The 18,452-nt window shown below is 32.9% G+C and overlaps 1 protein-coding gene across 1 annotated transcript; it reads left to right on the forward strand.

Moving 5' to 3' along the window:
- Positions 1 to 243: 243 nt before the first annotated feature.
- LOC149540637 (protein EDS1L-like) lies at positions 244 to 7,539 on the forward strand. Its single transcript, XM_089801733.1, has 4 exons — positions 244 to 773; positions 1,035 to 1,329; positions 3,017 to 3,778; positions 6,366 to 7,539. The coding sequence occupies exons 1-4, from the start codon at positions 754 to 756 to the stop codon at positions 7,137 to 7,139; spliced, it is 1,851 nt and encodes a 616-aa protein (XP_089657859.1). The 5' UTR covers positions 244 to 753; the 3' UTR covers positions 7,140 to 7,539.
- Positions 7,540 to 18,452: the final 10,913 nt, after the last annotated feature.

Here is an 18,452-nt window from a genome sequence, read left to right on the forward strand (position 1 = left end):
GTTTTAGAATTATTGTTATTTTTAGATTTGATTGCGTAAGCATTTTTTCATCAATATTTCTGATCTGTCATCCATCAAATTTTAAGTGACACTAAGTAATGCATCCATCAACATTTTGGATCATAATTTCAAGTGGATTGATAATGGAACACAAGGTGTGATACACAATGATTATTAAAAATGCTTATACCATCAAATCCAAAAGCATATAAAAATATTTTACAATTTGTTTTTATAATAATCAGAACTCATTGAACAGGGTACCGGCGACTTCAAGGAAACTTTGCCCATTAAAAAAGAGTAGAGAAGAGCAGGTATTTTGTATTGCTTAGTTATATAAATGCCAAGCATAATACGCTACAGAGGCTTTCCTCGATGGCCTTGTTTCGATGCTAGTGGACCTCCAAATGCTTTCCATTGGCTACTTAAGAACTCGTTTTTTAGTGATTTGAAAGAGAAAAGGCGCCGATCCACCCAAGGGAAAAAAAATGGGGATGTTCGTGGAAGGACTGATCTTCTGTAACTTCTCCTTTTCCAAGAATGAAAATTTCCCCACTTTTGCCAAGAAATTTCGCTTAGGCTGCAAAATTTCCACGCTCTTCCTGGGCTTGCTTGTCAAGTCCACCCTCGGTCCGGCTATAGATAAGGCTTTCGTTTGGCATTCATTCAGACAATCAAACTGAACATTTGGAAGGAAGGAGAGAGCAATTGTTTTTGAGTATTGTAGTGCTGGTCCAATTTCTCAAGCTTATCATGGCTTCTGTGCTTGCTAGGTTAATAAATTTACGATCTTTTCATTTCATGTTTTTAAGATTAATAAAGTTTTCATGAGATCTTAGATGTTTCAAGTTTGGGTTTTGTAGTTTCGACTTCATTATCAAATTTGTGTGAAATCCTGTAATGTTTTAGATCAGAAAACCAACTTGATAGATTATTTTTCAGGGGGTTTCAAGTTTTCGTTTGTCTTAAATTAGTACAGGTTGCTCTTTTGTTCTCGTTTGTGCTGAATTTGTTCATGTGGGTTTTGATTGCAGTTTTGGACGACCAGAAACTTTCGTGAGGGCATGTTATGCTGCTTACAGCAGTGGTAAGGGATATGTTCTGCAAGACTGTGGAAACAACTTACTTTGCGTAGCCTTTTCTGGTGCTGTAGAGGCTACTGCCTTTATTCAAACAGATACCAAATTTGGCGTCTGCAAAATCAATGAGAACAATGACTATTTTGCGTCCGCTGTGGATTGGACTACAAGGAAGGAACGAGAGCCAGCCAGTGTATCGAAAATGCCTCACACCAAATTTTTGGTCTTTTGGAAGGATCTTGAACCCCAGGTTTGTAGATTATTTCTAAACTCGATCCATCAGATTTGACGAGGAAGGAGGGATTAAAATGTATTAACGTGTTTTGGGTATGTAGATGAAAAGAATAAGCTCGGGTTTGTAAATGTAAAGACTAAACTCCTTTTTTAGAAAAAATTGCAGCTTTTAGAAAACTGCCCAGGTCTGGAATCTGCTTGACATGTGTAAGTGAAAGGTTTTCAGAGCCGGGGAGTTTCTTCTTTTGGTTGGCACAAATACCCACTTTTGATTGGCTTAAATTTTCCGCTAGATACTTGGAAATCTTGGCCATAGAGCAGTAAGTATCTAAGAGATAGTCCGCTTATTGGGTTACATTTGTGCAGTTCTTATGAAGAGGCGTTAAAAACAGAGGACTGACACAGTTCTTACCTAGGGCAACAGTCCAAGGAAGTTGCCTCTTTCCTACCCCCTCATTTTTCGACAGCTGCTCACTTTTTTTGTTTGGGAAATGTAGACTGTTTGTATTTATTGGATTTGATTGAAATATCTATCTATCTATCTATCCAAAAGTCTCACAGGTCTAACGCCTGTTACGTTGGTTTAATTTTGCCCCTTTTCTTAAGCCAGATCCATCTAAGAGTGAATAGACTTGACTGGGCTAGTTTATCCAGTTCAGATCTATTCCTATCTGTTTGGAGTAAATCTACTCTATATCCTACATGCCTCCAAGTCCATTTAGGAGAGCATGAAGATTACCGTGGAGAACTTTACATTCCCCAAACAGAAAAGAATCTGATAGCTTTATCGTTTCAATGGGGTCTTTAACTATACCAAAATCGAAAGTTGTGCCCAAAGAAACTGATAGGTCAACGTGGGTTTGAGTGCTTCTCTCAGGTGCCAGAGATAGCAGGGTATACGGTGGAAAAGCCGAACCCATTTCGTTTCAGATGCTGTAACCAGCTATACTTATCTATTGAGCTAAACCCAGGAAGGGTAAAGGAGAAATCTTGAAAGTACATAAACAAAAGTCCTTTCACTTTTAACACTTTTTTGTTGTAATATTGCTATTAGGATTTAACTATGTAGTTTCTGAGTCAAATTCATTGATCCATATTCCATAAATAGTGGTTAACACAAATCTATCTTTCATGAGAATGAATGGAACACTTAGCACTCATTAGATCTAGGTGATGTTCAATAGAGGTGGAACCCCTGGATTTCCCCAGAGGTCACCCATCCCAGTACTACTCCAGCTTGAGTGTGCTTAACTATTGAGTTTCTTCCATAGTTAAACTGGCTCTACTTGCAACCTCATTTGTAAAACCTTCACCAAATGGTGTGCCTTTGTTTTTGAGTCAAATTCATTGACCCATATTTCACGAGTAGTGGTGCACACAAACTCATATTTAATATGAATGAATGAAACACTTAACAGGTTCAAAAACTAGACAGTTGAATGCTGATAGTAATATCAAGCCTTATCTCCAAACCCTTAGATCTATAAATCCAAGACTCGACCTTTGGCCATTGCTGAGCCCTCTCTTAAGAAAAGGCTTCAAAGTACTCTGTAGGCAAGAAGCCATCTTCACTCTTGAGAGTCATGCCAATGCTGAGTGTATCTTCAGACAACATCACTTTTGCTTTATGATTTATATTCAATTCTGAAGACTCTTATGATTTTGTACTTGGAATTAAGTAAACTCATATTTTGTTCCTGCAGGTTGCAGAGGCACTTGCAACAGGAAAAACCGTTTTGTTCACAGGCCACAACATTGGAGGTGGGATTGCTACTTTGGCCACACTTGCAAGTTTGGAGAAATGGGGCAAGGGAGCCCCTGTTTATGCCATCACATTTGGTTTTCCCCTGATTGGAGATGAAATCCTAGCAAGAGCAGTTAGAAGGCAGGGGTGGGACAATCATTTATACAATGTTGTTTCAAAGAGTGATGTCTTTGCCAGAACTCTGCTGGTCCCATGCATCTCTGTCTCAGCCTTTCTGGAAGCTCTGTTGCCTTACTGGCAGAGGTCTGTTGAGCAGATGAACGGTGGAGATACATACATTCTTATGGAGCCTGCTGACGTGGACTTCAAAAAGTATGCGCTCACTGTCCTGCACCATGCTTGTGCAGTGGTTGACTTGACCACGGTTAACAATATGGAGCCTGGAAATAAACTGATTGCAAGCCTGAAGCCTGCAGTTAAGTTAAGCCCTTATAGGCCATTTGGGTATTATCTCTTCTGCTCAGAGAAGGGAGCCCTTGTTGTTGAAAACTATGAAGCTGTGTTGCCCATACTCTTTTACTCCTTGGCCAGTGCACAGGATCAGGCTTCTATCTCAGACCACACTGATTATGGGAGAGTTTTCCATGGAAACACAAGCATGGTCAATTTGGAAGGGATTCAGAATCTTCCGTTATCGCAAGGTGCAGCACTGGCTTCTCCCATGGAAATGCAGCTTGATGCACTTGGACTCGGCATTCAGGTAAGCATCCCAACGTCCTTCATCTTGATTTTTCAATTGGCCAAACGAGAAAAACTAAATATATTTATGTTTATCTTAGTTTCTCTAAAAGTAGTTTAAGATTGGTTTAAATCAGTTTTCAATAACATGTTTAAATTTATTTATTTTTAAATAATTTTTATTTTTTAAAAATAATTGAGCTGTGCCGAAAAACTTTTACCATCAGTTCGTTTAGTTTTTCTATTATTATTAGTTACATATAAATTTATTGTTTGATTACAATATTTAATATTTATTTAATATATAACAAGAATTGAATTATATTATTAATTAATATTTATTTATTTATTTATACAGGGGACATTGAATTATTTTACAATTTAAATTAACATCAAGTTGGTTTACATAGGACACCATAACTATAATATTAATAATAATAATAACTAGATTAATATTAATCATAACTATAATAAAAATAATTAAATAGGACCTATATTCACTTACTGCTAAAGACAAAAATAGAATTTTGATAAAATATCGCAAAGTTCAACAATACAGATTACTTAGTAATTGATATGAAAGTTTGTAATTAATTATAACCCATGAGATTACTTGAGTGCAGCCTGAAAGAGTCGACTTCACTAATATTAGCTCTCAAATTCAGCTAGACACTTATTTTATATATATATATATAAAATTCGAGGTGATAGATTTTATTGTAAAATACATAGATCTACCTCTTTTATATATAAAAATACGATTTAGTATTTTGTAGATTTTTTTACTGAAAAAATTAAAATTTAATATAATACTAGATGATGATATCACTTAAATAAAGGTATGTAGAGTAAAATTTAATTTATTAATCTGTATATTAATGTTTAAAACCATTAAAAAATTAGGCAAGAGCCTACAACACAATGGTAAATTGTGAGCTTCTTATCGAAAAGGTCTACTCGCTCACGTGCTTAATAAATAACACTAATTAATCATTAAATTTTTTATATAAATGGTATAGGTATTGAAATTTCATTATTATATTTTGATTTCACTTGATGGTGTATGTGGATCTTAAAGTGACCATATCTCAAAGTATGTAGGACTCATATAAATATATCTAAAGTAACAATTCAGATTTTCAAAGGATATTGGTAGAAGTTCTATATAAAATATATATGCAAATGCAGATCCTATCACTTTGATTACAAAAACAAGAATATTAGTAGGATATAGAGCATGAGATAGTTTTTATATTTATGTGTGATATGAAAATAATAAAAAGTATAGCTTGAATCCACATAAAAATGCCCTAATTCAATTTATATCATCCTAGCTAGATCACAAAGTAGAGCACATTATTGTGTGAACACCTCTTCAAGATTGAGTGTTCCAAAGAAGAGACCAAGCAAAAATAAATTTTGAAACACAAGAATGGAGGAAATGATTTAACGATGTCAATTGAAAAGTTAAAACTATATATGGTTTGGTAGATTATTTGGAGCACTACTTTGTCCTAATAACAAGCCAATTGAGTTTTGGCATATCTAATTGAAAGTCTCTTCAATTACTCCTTATATTTGAAGGAAAATGAAAGTAATTCCTCCTTGTGACACCTTTTCTCATAGAGAAACAAGCTAGTAATTTGAATAATAAACTTAGAAATTTAAATTTCAACCCTCTTCATCCTCGACACCTTAGAGGTCCTTCTCAAATTCCATATATCTATAAGTTTGTACCAATGAATCCTTTTTATAAATGTGACAACCCCACCCCTCCATGAAATGTACCTTCCTTTCATTTTCATTGGAGATGGGTTCCTCTCTATTACAATCTCCATCCATAATTTCTAAGCCCTAACTTAACTTAAAACATTGAATTGCTTGCTTGATCTTGATAACAAAAGTTCCACTTCTTAAACTTGTTTAGAAAAGCTTACCTCTAGAAAATTTTTACCAAAATAAAGGTTAAAGCATCTCAAGAGGCTACACATCTTCTTCATTAGACATCTTAATGTTTATGATTCTTAAAAGAAGGTAGAAACAAGTTGAACAAAATCAAAATTATGAAAATCTATAGTATAATAGTTTATGATCTAAAATATAGGAAGATATCACCCCCACTCATAAGTATTCTTAATAAGAATTACATCCCAATTTGCAAAAAATAATAGTAGAATTTCATCTATAATTATTAAAATAGATTTAATTTAGTTATCAATTTTTTTAAAATTCTTTCTAATTTTCAAACATTTTTAATTTTTAATTTTTTAATTTCTTTTTGTTCTTATTGATTCCAAAGATACTAAGTATTTTTATTTTGAATTTTTTTTATATTTAATCAAATTTAAATTTTATTTCTTAATTTGTCTTAAAAGAAAAAGGAGTTGCATTACGTAAGTTTCAGCATGTTTGGTTAACATCAAAATTCTACATCACAAGTAAGTCTTCGTAGAAGTATAGTTACTCCTGGTATGTTACTTGTTTAAAAATATTCAGAAGTTCCACTATACATAATACATAATAATACTATGTAGTTGCTTAGATGAGTATTCTTTTGATCTCTGACCTTATATTATTTGGTCTTTTATGTCTCTTAATTGTGTTGGCAGAACACGGGAGGCAGACTTGCCCTGAGAGCTCCAGGAGAGGCGGAGCAGAAGCTGATTGAAAACCGCGACAAACTGAAGGACGAACTGGCAAAGCTGGTTGCAGAAGGAGCACGGGGGAAGGAAGCGGGACACATGACAAAGCTGAAAGAATACATATCCAAATGTTTAACCCACAGAAACATCGGATACTATGATGCTTTCAGAGAACAGAAGGAGAAAGTGGATTTTCAAGCCAACCTGAATCGCCTAAACCTTGCTGCCACCTACGACAAAGTTGAAGAGATGGTGGAAACACACCAGGTGCCTGACGACATCCAATTCATAGAAGAACTGATAAAAGAAGGAACAGAGTACAGGCTTCTCGTAGAGCCTCTTGACGTGGCAAATTATTACAGGCTGGGGAAGCATGAGGATTCGGGGCATTATATGAAAAATGCAAGGCCGCGTCGTTATAAGGCTCTTGAAAAGTGGTTGGCAGACATAAAACCTCAAGAAAAGAAGATGGCTGTGAGTAGTGGTCTGCAAGATATAACGAAGGATTCGTGCTTCTGGGCTCATGTGGAAGAAGTTTCGTGGATTATGAGCAATCCAAAAGAAAATGTAGAGGCTATGAGGACAAAGTGCAGCGAATTCCAGAACTATGTGAAGCAACTGTTGGAGAGGAATGAGTTGTTTGTGGAGGAAGTTAAGGCGGGGGATTCCACTCTTGTCAAGTGGTGGAATAAGCTGAGCCAGCAAGAAAAGCAGGCCTCTCCCATCGCTCATATCTTTTGAGGCATGAACTGGGGACATTACTACATCAGTTTTTGTATTGGTTGGTCCTCTTAAGAAATTTAGCTGACACTGCAGTTGAAGTGGAGCAATTTCTATTAATGCTTAAATGCACGTAAACTTTGTTTCTGTTTCACTTATAACCGTTCTGCACGGAGAATGCTGCATAAATTTATTTTTTAACGTTGTAGGATTTTGTGTTTACTTTCTCTTTTGTAGATAGCTTTTGATTTATTCTCTCTTGTAATGCATCACAGTAATCAGTATTATTTCCCCTGATTATCTCAGGATGCCAATGTAAATTCTCTCTTTGTGAGTTCAATGTTTGGTGAAAATCAAATAATTGGATGTTGGACGCATTTATTATTGATGAATTCGAGACCTGTGTTGTCCTTTCAGCTAATATTATAGTTTATATACATTGTTTCATTTTAATGGGTACAGGTTAATCTTTCACAAAAATAAATATCAAAAGTCAATTTTTACAAACTATGCAGACTATGAAAAATCAAATGATGAAATTTTCAAAAAAATTCATGATGTTTTTGATCTTTTGAAAATTGATCAACTGTACGTTACATTTTTGTGAAAAGGTAGCCTCATCCATTTTAATGCTCTGATAACATTTAAAAAAACATTTAAAAAATTAGAAACCAACAAAATGATTGAATTATTTGTTTTGTACTTAAAATAATTATTAGAATTTGATATTTTTTCCTTTGTTTATGTAAAGCTCTGATGTGTGATGGGAAAACCTGAACGCCGTATCTAAATGGATTGCAAACTCATTTTTTAACAATATATATTGGGATTTTGAGTTGAAGGGATTTGGATGCAATAGTTTAAAATTATTTAAGCTGCAACCACATGACAAACGTTTGTTACATAGGTATGTGTTTCCATTGTGAAAGTGAGTAAGATTATATACATCTGCAATTTGTAATTAAAGGTTGGAGTTCTTTGAAATCGACAATCAGGGCTTGCATAGCAGGATCGGATTTATGTATGATACAACTTGTGAGTTGGAAGTAACTATACTAAATAAGGATTTGATTGTGTGATTTTTAAAATCAAATGATTTTTCTAATTTACTAATATTTATTTAAGTTGGTGTGTCGAAGGAATTTTTCACAGTAGATCTCTCGTCTTTGTTCAAATTTTTTTATGTGTTCTACTTATTTATGTGTGCAATTTTCTTAAGTCCACGCTTTATAGTGTAAATCTTGCTTGATGAGAAAAGACTCTATCTACACTTTCCATAGCCCAAAGTTTTGCCCAGAAAACTTTTCGATTTCCACTTATCTGTTAGATCCATGACATTCGTAAATCTTTATCGATTTCTAGAAAATCAAACGAGCTTAACCAGCTCTGATACCAATTGTTGAGCTTAAATAAAATATACAAAAAATTAAGTAAAACTGAAAACTAAAACTGAATAAAAAATATGCAAGAGTGGACACAAAATTTATAGTGGTTCATCTAGCTAGTCTAGATTACATCCACTCTTCAAGCAGAGGAATTTTTCTTATTAGATAAATCATACATTACAATGAACAACAACAATCAACTATTATACATATTCTTTTCAGTGTTTCAAAAGAAGATGAAAGGGCATGGAAGACGAAGAGACGACAATGATTGGACTTCACTGTCAGATAATCAAAGCTATTACAATATTCTCTTCGAGAACCATTACAATCTCCCACTCGAAGGTCCTCATCCAAATTCATCAAATTTCCTACACCTAATAATATGTTTCTATCATTAGAACTACCAATTTGTTCATCTTCTTGAATCTCATCCTCTTCATGAATCTCGTCCTCTTTATGAATCTCATCTTCTTCATTAACTTCAGTAGGTTGGTTTTGATTACGTTTTGTATGACCTTTCATTTTGTCATCTCTTATTCTATCATATTTCCTTGATCTAGAATTTTTATTACCCATTCAATACTTTGACCTACAAGAAAATATTTTAATTTGGACTCCTCTAGAAATATAATTCAATACTTCAATATAGAGAACATAAAAATAACTAGGTGAAAAAAAATACATTATTGACGATCCTTTGTAATTGTCGTTAAACTTTACAAAACAATTGATAAATACAGCTTCAAAAAATATTTATTTTTGAAAATGCTCCTTTAAATTTTACAATTTATTGTGCAGTTATTATAAATTGAAATAAAAACCAAATTATTTTATATGAAACCACCAATGTAACCACTAGCAATTTTTTTGAGCTGATAGGAGTTACGGCCGAAACAGTTATGATCGAAAAGGTTTCGACTGTAACTGTCTATGTGTCATCCCAAGTGGCAGCCACACAAGCAAAAGATGCAATTTCTCCAAACTTTTCACTTTCAATACTAATTTCTCCATACAAAATAAAGTTTTTTCAAAAACTAAAAATGCCCTTTTGTAGATCTTAGAGTCAAGATTATGGTCATATGAATTTTGTAGTATTTTGATTATTTAAAATATGGTATATTTATAAAATTTTACAAGTAGGCCTTTTAAGATTCAAGAAGATGTTTGTTCAAAAAAAGAAAAAAAAATAGTAACTCATGTTCAAAAATTAAAATTTTTATGTGTACCTCTAGAGGAGAGAGTCATCTTCAAGAATATGTAATTTGTTTTGAAAAAATATGTAGATTTGATAGAAAAAATTTGGTGGGAAAAAAAAAACTGTCAATTTCTGACAAGTTCAACTTTGAACACCTATAACTTGAAACATATAAGTCCGAAATCAAAAATTTTTTTTTGTCCACTCAATATACATGTCAACTATAAAATAGTTCAAAATCAGACCAAAATATGATCATTTGCATATATTTGTTTGGTGAGAACGAAACTCTATATTTTCAACATTTTTAAAAAATTACAAAATAGACTTAATTTTTTTTTTAAATGATAAAATTTTCACTCAATTAAAAAATAAAAAATTACAGGCATAAACTTCATCCAATTTTACACTTTTAATTAGTTTACATCATCTTCAAATTCTAAACACAAATGTCCCTTTTTTGTCATTAAAGTTGAACAGTTTAAGTTCTGATATCCTTTTCCTTTATAAAAGGTGACATAGTGCTTTTACCCGACAGTGAAGAGGATTATTGGGATGGACAAAATCTGTGATAGACATATACGAGAAATCAAATTATCTCAAGAAAAATATATTCTTAAAGTTTTAGAGAAGTTTAATATGTCAAATGCTAAATCTGTTGCCACTTCGTTGGCTAATAATTTTTGGTTGTCTTCAAAGATGTGTCCTTCCACTCTTGAAGAAAAACATGAGATGGATGGTGTCCCTTATTCTTCAGTAGCTGGGAGTTTAATGTATGCAATAGTTAGCACGTGTCTGGATCTTGCTCATGCAATGAGAGTCATAAGTGGTTTTATGAGTAATCCGGGTAAAACTCATTGGCAAGTAGTTCAATGGATTTTTTGGTATTTGAGAGGCACTTCCTCTCATGTTTTATGTTTTAATAGTAAGACCCCTTATGTTTGTGGATATGTTGATTCTAATATGGCTGGAGATTTAGATAAAAGGATTTCTACAATAGGCTATGATTTTACTTTTGTCAGGGCAATGATTAGTTGGGCTTCTCGTAAGCAACAAATTGTTTCTTTCCTCTACCGAGGCTAAATATATTGCACTTACTCAGGGGGCTAAATAGTTGATATGGTTACAATGATTGTTTGGAGAGTTGGGATTTCAACAATCCAACTTTACTCTATTTTCTGACAGCAGGAGTGTCATTCATTTGGCTAAAAATTCAGCTTTCCATAGTCGCATGAAGCATATAGAAACTCACTTTCACTTCATCTATCGTGCTCTTGAAGAGGGAAGGCTACAGTTAGAGAAGATTGATACAAAGGTTGATTCGACAGATGTGTTTACAAAAGTCATACCTCAAGAGAAGTTTGAGTTCTGTAGAGCTTCTCTCGGCATTGTCATGACATAGAATTCCATCTACACAAATGGTAAAAGAGAACACTATTAAAAACCATTACCAAAAAATGTGGGATGAATATTTCAAAAAAAAAAGTATATTTGGAAAGGCACAATTATTTGTCAAGTTATTTAGGAGAAAAGATATGAAACCTGTTTTGGAGTTGTTGGGTGTTGATAATAGGAAAAACCATTTGCATAATATAAATAAAACAATAGTTGACAATTTGTAAATTGCTTATAACAAAATTGACAACACAACTTGATGAGGCGATTTGAGCACTACACATAGAGCATTGATGACTACTATATCTAGTAGAAAGTTGACACATAGAAAACAAGTACGTGCAATTCCTGATTTACTACATATATCTAGAAGAACTGTTCAAAGATACATTAGGAGGAGAAATATGCTAGATGAAAACATTGAGAATAATTGGGTGCATATTTGCAAAGTTCCTTGAAAAGACAAATTTTTTGAAGATGTAAAAAGATAGGTATTGACTTTTGGACCACATCGTCTCGTGTTTCTTCCAATAGACATGATACTATACAAATTAAAGATCAAGAGACAGGGGCAAAAATTGAACATTCAAAACATTTTATCGATATAATGCAAAGTGAATTATTTCTAACATTCAAGCAAGAATTTTCAAATGTGAAAATATGTCAGAGAATGTTTGAGAGTTTGCATCCTTCCTTTGTACGCATAAATAAGATATGTGAAACTCATTTTTGTTGAAACCATGTTGAATTTGGTCTACACTTGCAATCATATAAAATAGTTATGGCAGTACTTGATCAAAATTTGGTCATCCCTAGCAATACATCACAATTTGTGAAGTCTATACTATGAGTTATAATTTTTGGATTTGATTGTGTGTAGTTTTTAACCATCAATGTTTCGGATCATACTGCATGATCCATCATCAGGATGCAAGAGAACATGAAGAACCATTTTTTGTTTTTCATGTTCTCTTGCATCCTGATGATGGATCATGCAGTATGATCCGATATGTTGATGGTAAAAAACTACACAAAATCAAATCCATAAATTATAACTCATGTTAATGGATTGTGGAAATCTTATAGATCTGAAGTCTATACTATGCAATAAATTAGAAGATTCAAATGAGTTCAAAGTACAATGCATCATAAACCAATGTCCAGATTGTGGAGATTTATGTAAATTTCCACTACAAATTGAGAATATTGATGAATCGACACTAGTTTCATGGATGAGATATGAATATGAGACATACCAAAATAAGACATGAGTTGAATCGAAAAAAAATGTATTAAAGGAGAGTGAATTACTGTATGATGAATTTATGACCAAGTTCTGTCCATTGATATATCCACATATCCAACATTGTCATGGTGCACGATGGCAAGCTAAACAATTTTGTAATTCAAAAAATTGTTTTCCACCTAGTTGTATTCTTTTAGTTGTAGATTTCTCTAAGAACTATACATTTTCACCTCAAACATAGCTTCAAGGGCAATATTTTCATTCTGAGCAAGTTGCAATATTTGTGCAAGTGACTTATAGACATGCACAATTTGAGGTGCATGAGATAGAAAGTTCGGAGGAAAATGAAAACATTATCATCAATGAGGTTCATTTCTATATTAGTGACGATAGAGTTCATGATAGGAGCTATTTCGCTCATTGTTTTGAAATGTTCTTTGAAGATCTTAGAAATTGTGGAATAAATATTTCAGAGCAATGGATCTGGTCTGATGGTTGTGCAAGTTAGTGTACATGTGTACATTTTTATTTAACTTTAAATTTTAAACTTATATTGATTTGTACACGTATTTCAATTTGATTTATATAATTATTTTTAATCTCATTTCATGAACTCATAGGATAATTTAAATCTGCAAAAGCATTTAATTGGTTAGCCATATAACATGCTAGAAGCAATGTTAGGTTTTTGTGGAACTTCTTTGAAAGTGGACATGGAAAAGGGGAGCACAATGGAGTAGGAGCATGTATAAAGTGCACACTTTGACAATATGAACTTGTAGGTACATATGTACATATTTAGTGTATTCTTGATCTACTTATAACATATATATGTTTTAATTCTCTCTCTCTCTCTCTCTCTCTCTCTCTCTCTCTCTCTCTCTCTACATGCATGCACGCGCGCGCGCACACACACACACACACAGATTTAATGTATTTTAAATTATATATACATGCATGTTACACATTCAGGTAATAGGATAGAGAGTGTGAATGAAATTATTGAATAGTGCAAAGATCATTTTGCTACTTGAGATACTGAATACAATCAATGTGATTTTTGGGAAGTGAAAGGTATATATATATATATATATTATATAATACATGTGTATATTCTTATAATTCAAGTTTCTAATTATATATTTATTTTGAAACGTGATATATATTCTTATAATTATATATTAATTATATTATCCATATTTGTAATAGATATAGATTGATCTAATCCTTACAATTGCCAAATGATTTCTAGTATTAGAAGTTTACATCAAATAGTGATTACAAGACACCACAAACCTTCAATGATTAAAGTACGAGAGAAATCATGTTTTTGTGATGACTGCATGAAGGACAATCTAATGAGTGTATGTGAAAATATTGCGAATGGATATGTTTCACATTGAGATTTGAAGGACATAGTCAGAAAGCCTCCTTTTGAAGATGCTGACATTGACATTGACATTCATGATCCTAAATATTTAGCTGATTATGAGCGTGTTTCTGATTTAGTTATGGCAAGTTTGTGGCATATGTACATATATATGACACACATGTATGTTCATTAAAATAAACTTATATATATTTAATTTTTCACTTTATAAATATGTCTATTTTTATGTACATGCAGGAGATATTTTTGCTATCCAAGCCTTAGCAAATAATGGAGAAAATGTAGACTATTATCTTCTAAGATGCACAAAAGCAAAACAAAAGTTGCTAGAAGGAACTATAGATGCTGATGGATAGTCATGTCCAATTGGATCAATTGTTGTTGAAGGAACATATTATCAACAAAATAGGATAACCGACAGTGGTATTGAATTTATTGAATACATGCTTGGAGAAAAGGTTTTACAATATAGTAACCATGTTATAGAGACAAAGTTGCAATTTGATGCAATACAAAGAAGATGATGTCGTGGAAATCAAAAGTGGAAACTATCTATTGAAGAACATGAAAAGATTCTAGAGATAATAAAAAATAGAGAGGATCCTAACAATACAATATTTGTGGAGCTCTAGTTCAGCTATTTGTACTTATTTGCTATATACAACTCTCATACTTTCATATTTACTACATACACATCATTTTGGATATATGTTTTATAAATTTATATACATTTGATCATGGATCTTGGATATATGGTACAAATTATGAACATGTATTGTAATTTATATTTTGTGTATGGTTTGATGTATATATATGTGTACAACCCCTTAAGACTTCCCTTTAAGACAACCCCTTAAGACATCCCATTAGGACTTCCCCTTAGGACCTCTCCTTAAGACTTCCCCTTAAGACAACCCCTTAAGACATCCCATTAGGACTTCCCCTTAGGACCTCCCCTTAAGACTTCCCCTTAAGACTTCCCCTTAAGACTTCCCCTTAAGACAACCCCTTAAGACATCCCATTCTAGGACTTCCCCTTAGGACCTCCCCTTAAGATAACCCCTTAAGGCATCCCATTAGGAGTTCCCCTTAGGACATCCCATTAGGACTTCCCCTCAAGACCTCCCCTTAAGACATCCCATTAGGACTTCCCCTTAGGACCTCCCCTTAAGACTTCCCCTTAAGACATCCCATTAGGAATTCCCCTTAGGACCTCCCCTTAAGACATCCCATTAGGACTTCCCCTTAAGACTTCCCCTTAAGACATCCCATTAGGACCTCCCCTTAAGACTTTCCCTTAAGACATCCCATTAGGACTTCCCCTTAGGACCTCCCCTTAAGACTTTCCCTTAAGACATCCCATTAGGACAACCCCTTCACTAATTAAATACACTCTTATTAGATTCTATAGCACGTATTACATTGTTTATGGTCGTATGTATTCTCTGTTTTCTTAAATGTATTAAATTTAGTCATTAAATGTTGTAACACATGTATTATTTACTAGTACTCTTTATGTTGTTAAATATGTATTAAATTTATTCATTAAATATTGTAACACATGTATTCTTTACTAGTACTCTTTATGTTCTTAAATATCTATTAAATTTATTGATTAAATGTTGTAACACATGTATTCTTTACTAGTACTCTTTATGTTCTTAAATATGTATCAAATTTATTGATTAAATGTTGTAACACATGTATTCTTTACTAGTACTCTTTATGTTCTTAAATATCTATTAAATTTATTGATTAAATGTTGTAACACATATACAAAATAACAGGTGATCTATGAAATAAAAATATGAATATTGAAAACATACATACATTCAACATGGACATAAGACATGAGCATAACATGTACATCTACAAAATAACACATCTATGAAATAATGTACCCATGTAAAATGTATCCAAAATACCATATGAAATGTCTCCAAAATACCACATCAAATATCTCTAAAATACCACATAAATGTCTTCAAAATACCACATCAAATGTCTCTAAAATACCACATCAAATGTATCCAAATAACATATAAACAACATTGAGGTCTCCATATCAAAGTATCTGAAATAACATGTATATATATAAAATCTCTTGACATCAATGAAATAGACATCTAAAATAAGATCAACCACATCCCCCTCCTGATCCATGACCCTAAACGGCTCTACGATTTGGGTCTGAACCCTGTGTCAAATGAAAGAAATTTGTTATTATAAAATTATGTACGTGCATAGTATATCACATGTACATACATACATACATACATACATATGTATATATATATATATATATATATAAATTGTAACATACATGTGACTCATGTCATGCAGGATCTGTTGGGGTCTGAAGATCTCCAAAATGCAACATACTATCTCAAAGACCCTATAGAACATATGTATGTACACAAGTTAGATTGAATCAGTTGAATATATGTATGTCTTTAAGTACATGCATTTAAGCTCAAGTACGTTAAACTTATAAGTGTAAATTATAGTAACAAATAAATAAAAACATATAAATTTATATTTACCGTAGCATTATGTAATGCTCCGCCAATCTGACTAATATCTAAATTGTGTAGTGATGAAGTAGCCTAGTCCAAGTTGACTGTCTCATCTAAAAGCATAGTGGCAAATAGACATTGTTGTATTGTGGGGGCCCAAGTATGGGGGGGTGCTGTAGGAGGTGGTAAAAGATCCTCAGTAGGTGGGGGGGTAGGTGTTGTAGGGTCCTATGTAGGAGTAGGTCCTACAAGATCTTGAGTAGGTGTGGGGGTAGGTGTTGTAGGGCCCTATGTAGAAGCAGGTGTTGTAGAAGGTGCAAGAATATCCTCCTGTCTTTGTGAACCTTGTGAACCTGCTGTACGTGAGAGAATATGGATGATGTGTCTACCAATGTCACTAAGAGGAATCCCTGTGACTGTCGATAATGACTCATATGAACCAAGAAGACTAGATGCTAAATAGGATGCCATATGATGTAATGCATCCACATCTGATATAGCAGAAATCTCTAGTGGAGATGGTATATCTACTATCCCATACACATCATCAAATCCTATGCTAGAGGATGTAGCTATCAAAATGGTAGTACGAGATCGTAACATATATCTACCACATTGATCTGAAGACATCTCCTATAACTGCATAGCAACTATGGCAATTCTAAAATGGATCTGAGTCCTAATTGTATCATCTAGAATAGTCATACTTGCAACAACCATCTGTGGAGCTCTTAGCTTTACCAAAAGTTTTGGACCCACCATTGCCCATTTATTAATGGGCGTAGGGGTGTCCGCAGGTCTATATCTTTTTGATAATCTATTGAGGCCCTGTATAGCATGACCTGGAAAATCTTTATAATCTACATCATGATGTAAATGAAATTCTTCAAATAATTGTTTGTAGAAATAAAGAGGAAACTCATCCTTCTGTGGCCACTTGTGATGTGCATCTAACCAGTGAGGATATATAAATGGTGCAAAAAGATGATCTATACACTTTGTAGCCAAATAACCTCTAACTCTAGACCTATCTATATAAAAGGGAAACATACTCTTCACCATAGCGGTGGAGACCTGTGTATCATTCTGTCTATACTTCATAGTTCTAGTGACACTGCAAGAAATGGAAAAGTAAAAAGTCTCAATACTAATATCATCATATGGGTTGTATGTCTCTATCGTCTGAATCATATGACATAACTCATCTCTCATAGAAATAATCTTCTACCTATTAGGGAGAGTGGTAGAAGCCAAAAGTGTAGAATCGAGAAACTCTATATCATGAGATAACCTAGCAACTGTATCTCTAAATAAATGTCGTCTCTCCTCAAAGGATGATGTCGATCTATGTGTTGTACCTGACTTAGCACTATGACCCCCTCCTTGAACACTAGCCTCCCCTATGGATGTAGGTGCACCGCCAGTACCAGATGCCATAATGATATGCAAAGAAGATATGTCTATAAATGTAGAGTTAAGATATGTAAGTATATAAAACTAAAAGTTAAATTTAATTTAAAACACGTATGCATATATATGTACAAAGTTGAATATAACTAAAAAATATAGATCATTTTATTTAACACACATGTTAAATATGTATCAACCTGTTGTATAGCTCATGTATGTGAACAAAAAATATGCACATGTGTATGTGTGATAAAAAACTAATTTGAAATTAAGTTAAATTTCTTCTACCTGATTTTTGACTACATGTTAAAGTACATAGGTTGACTATGTTAATGTTTTCTAAAATGTAACTAATTTTTAGCTATCTTGAAGTTTGAACAAGTTTTCTAAGTTTCATGTACATGTAGGTTATTGTAGTTTCCAAGTTTTCTAAGTTGGAAATTGGTTAAATGTTAAGTTTTCAAGTTTGAACAACTAGAAGCTATTATAGTTTAGTTCTACCTATTGTTTCACTACATGTTAGTTATCTTTATAGGTTTACTATATTAATGTTTTCTGAAATGTAATCAATTTAGTTATCTAGGTCTCAACTTGAGTTTTCTATGTTTGATGTAAAATCTTCATTTATGATTAAGTAGATATTTAATTAAAAAACACTCTATAGTTCTCTATCTAACATATGATTTAAGTAATCTAAATAACTAACTACTAAAACACTTAAAATACAATTAATTTAACTACTAAAACACTTAAAATATAATTAATTTAACAAACTAAAACACTTAAAATACAAT

Source organism: Cupressus sempervirens, chromosome 9 (genome assembly GCF_028749045.1).
Source record: "Cupressus sempervirens isolate cs-2001-9-10 chromosome 9, ASM2874904v1, whole genome shotgun sequence".
Lineage (NCBI taxonomy): Eukaryota > Viridiplantae > Streptophyta > Pinopsida > Cupressales > Cupressaceae > Cupressus > Cupressus sempervirens.

Coding starts and splice junctions, on each gene's coding strand:
- LOC149540637 (XM_089801733.1), top strand. CDS start 754: ATGGCTTCTGTGCTTGCTAG. Junction 1,330..3,016: donor GGAAGGATCTTGAACCCCAG/GTTTGTAGATTA, acceptor TTGTTCCTGCAG/GTTGCAGAGGCACTTGCAAC. Junction 3,779..6,365: donor CACTTGGACTCGGCATTCAG/GTAAGCATCCCA, acceptor TTGTGTTGGCAG/AACACGGGAGGCAGACTTGC.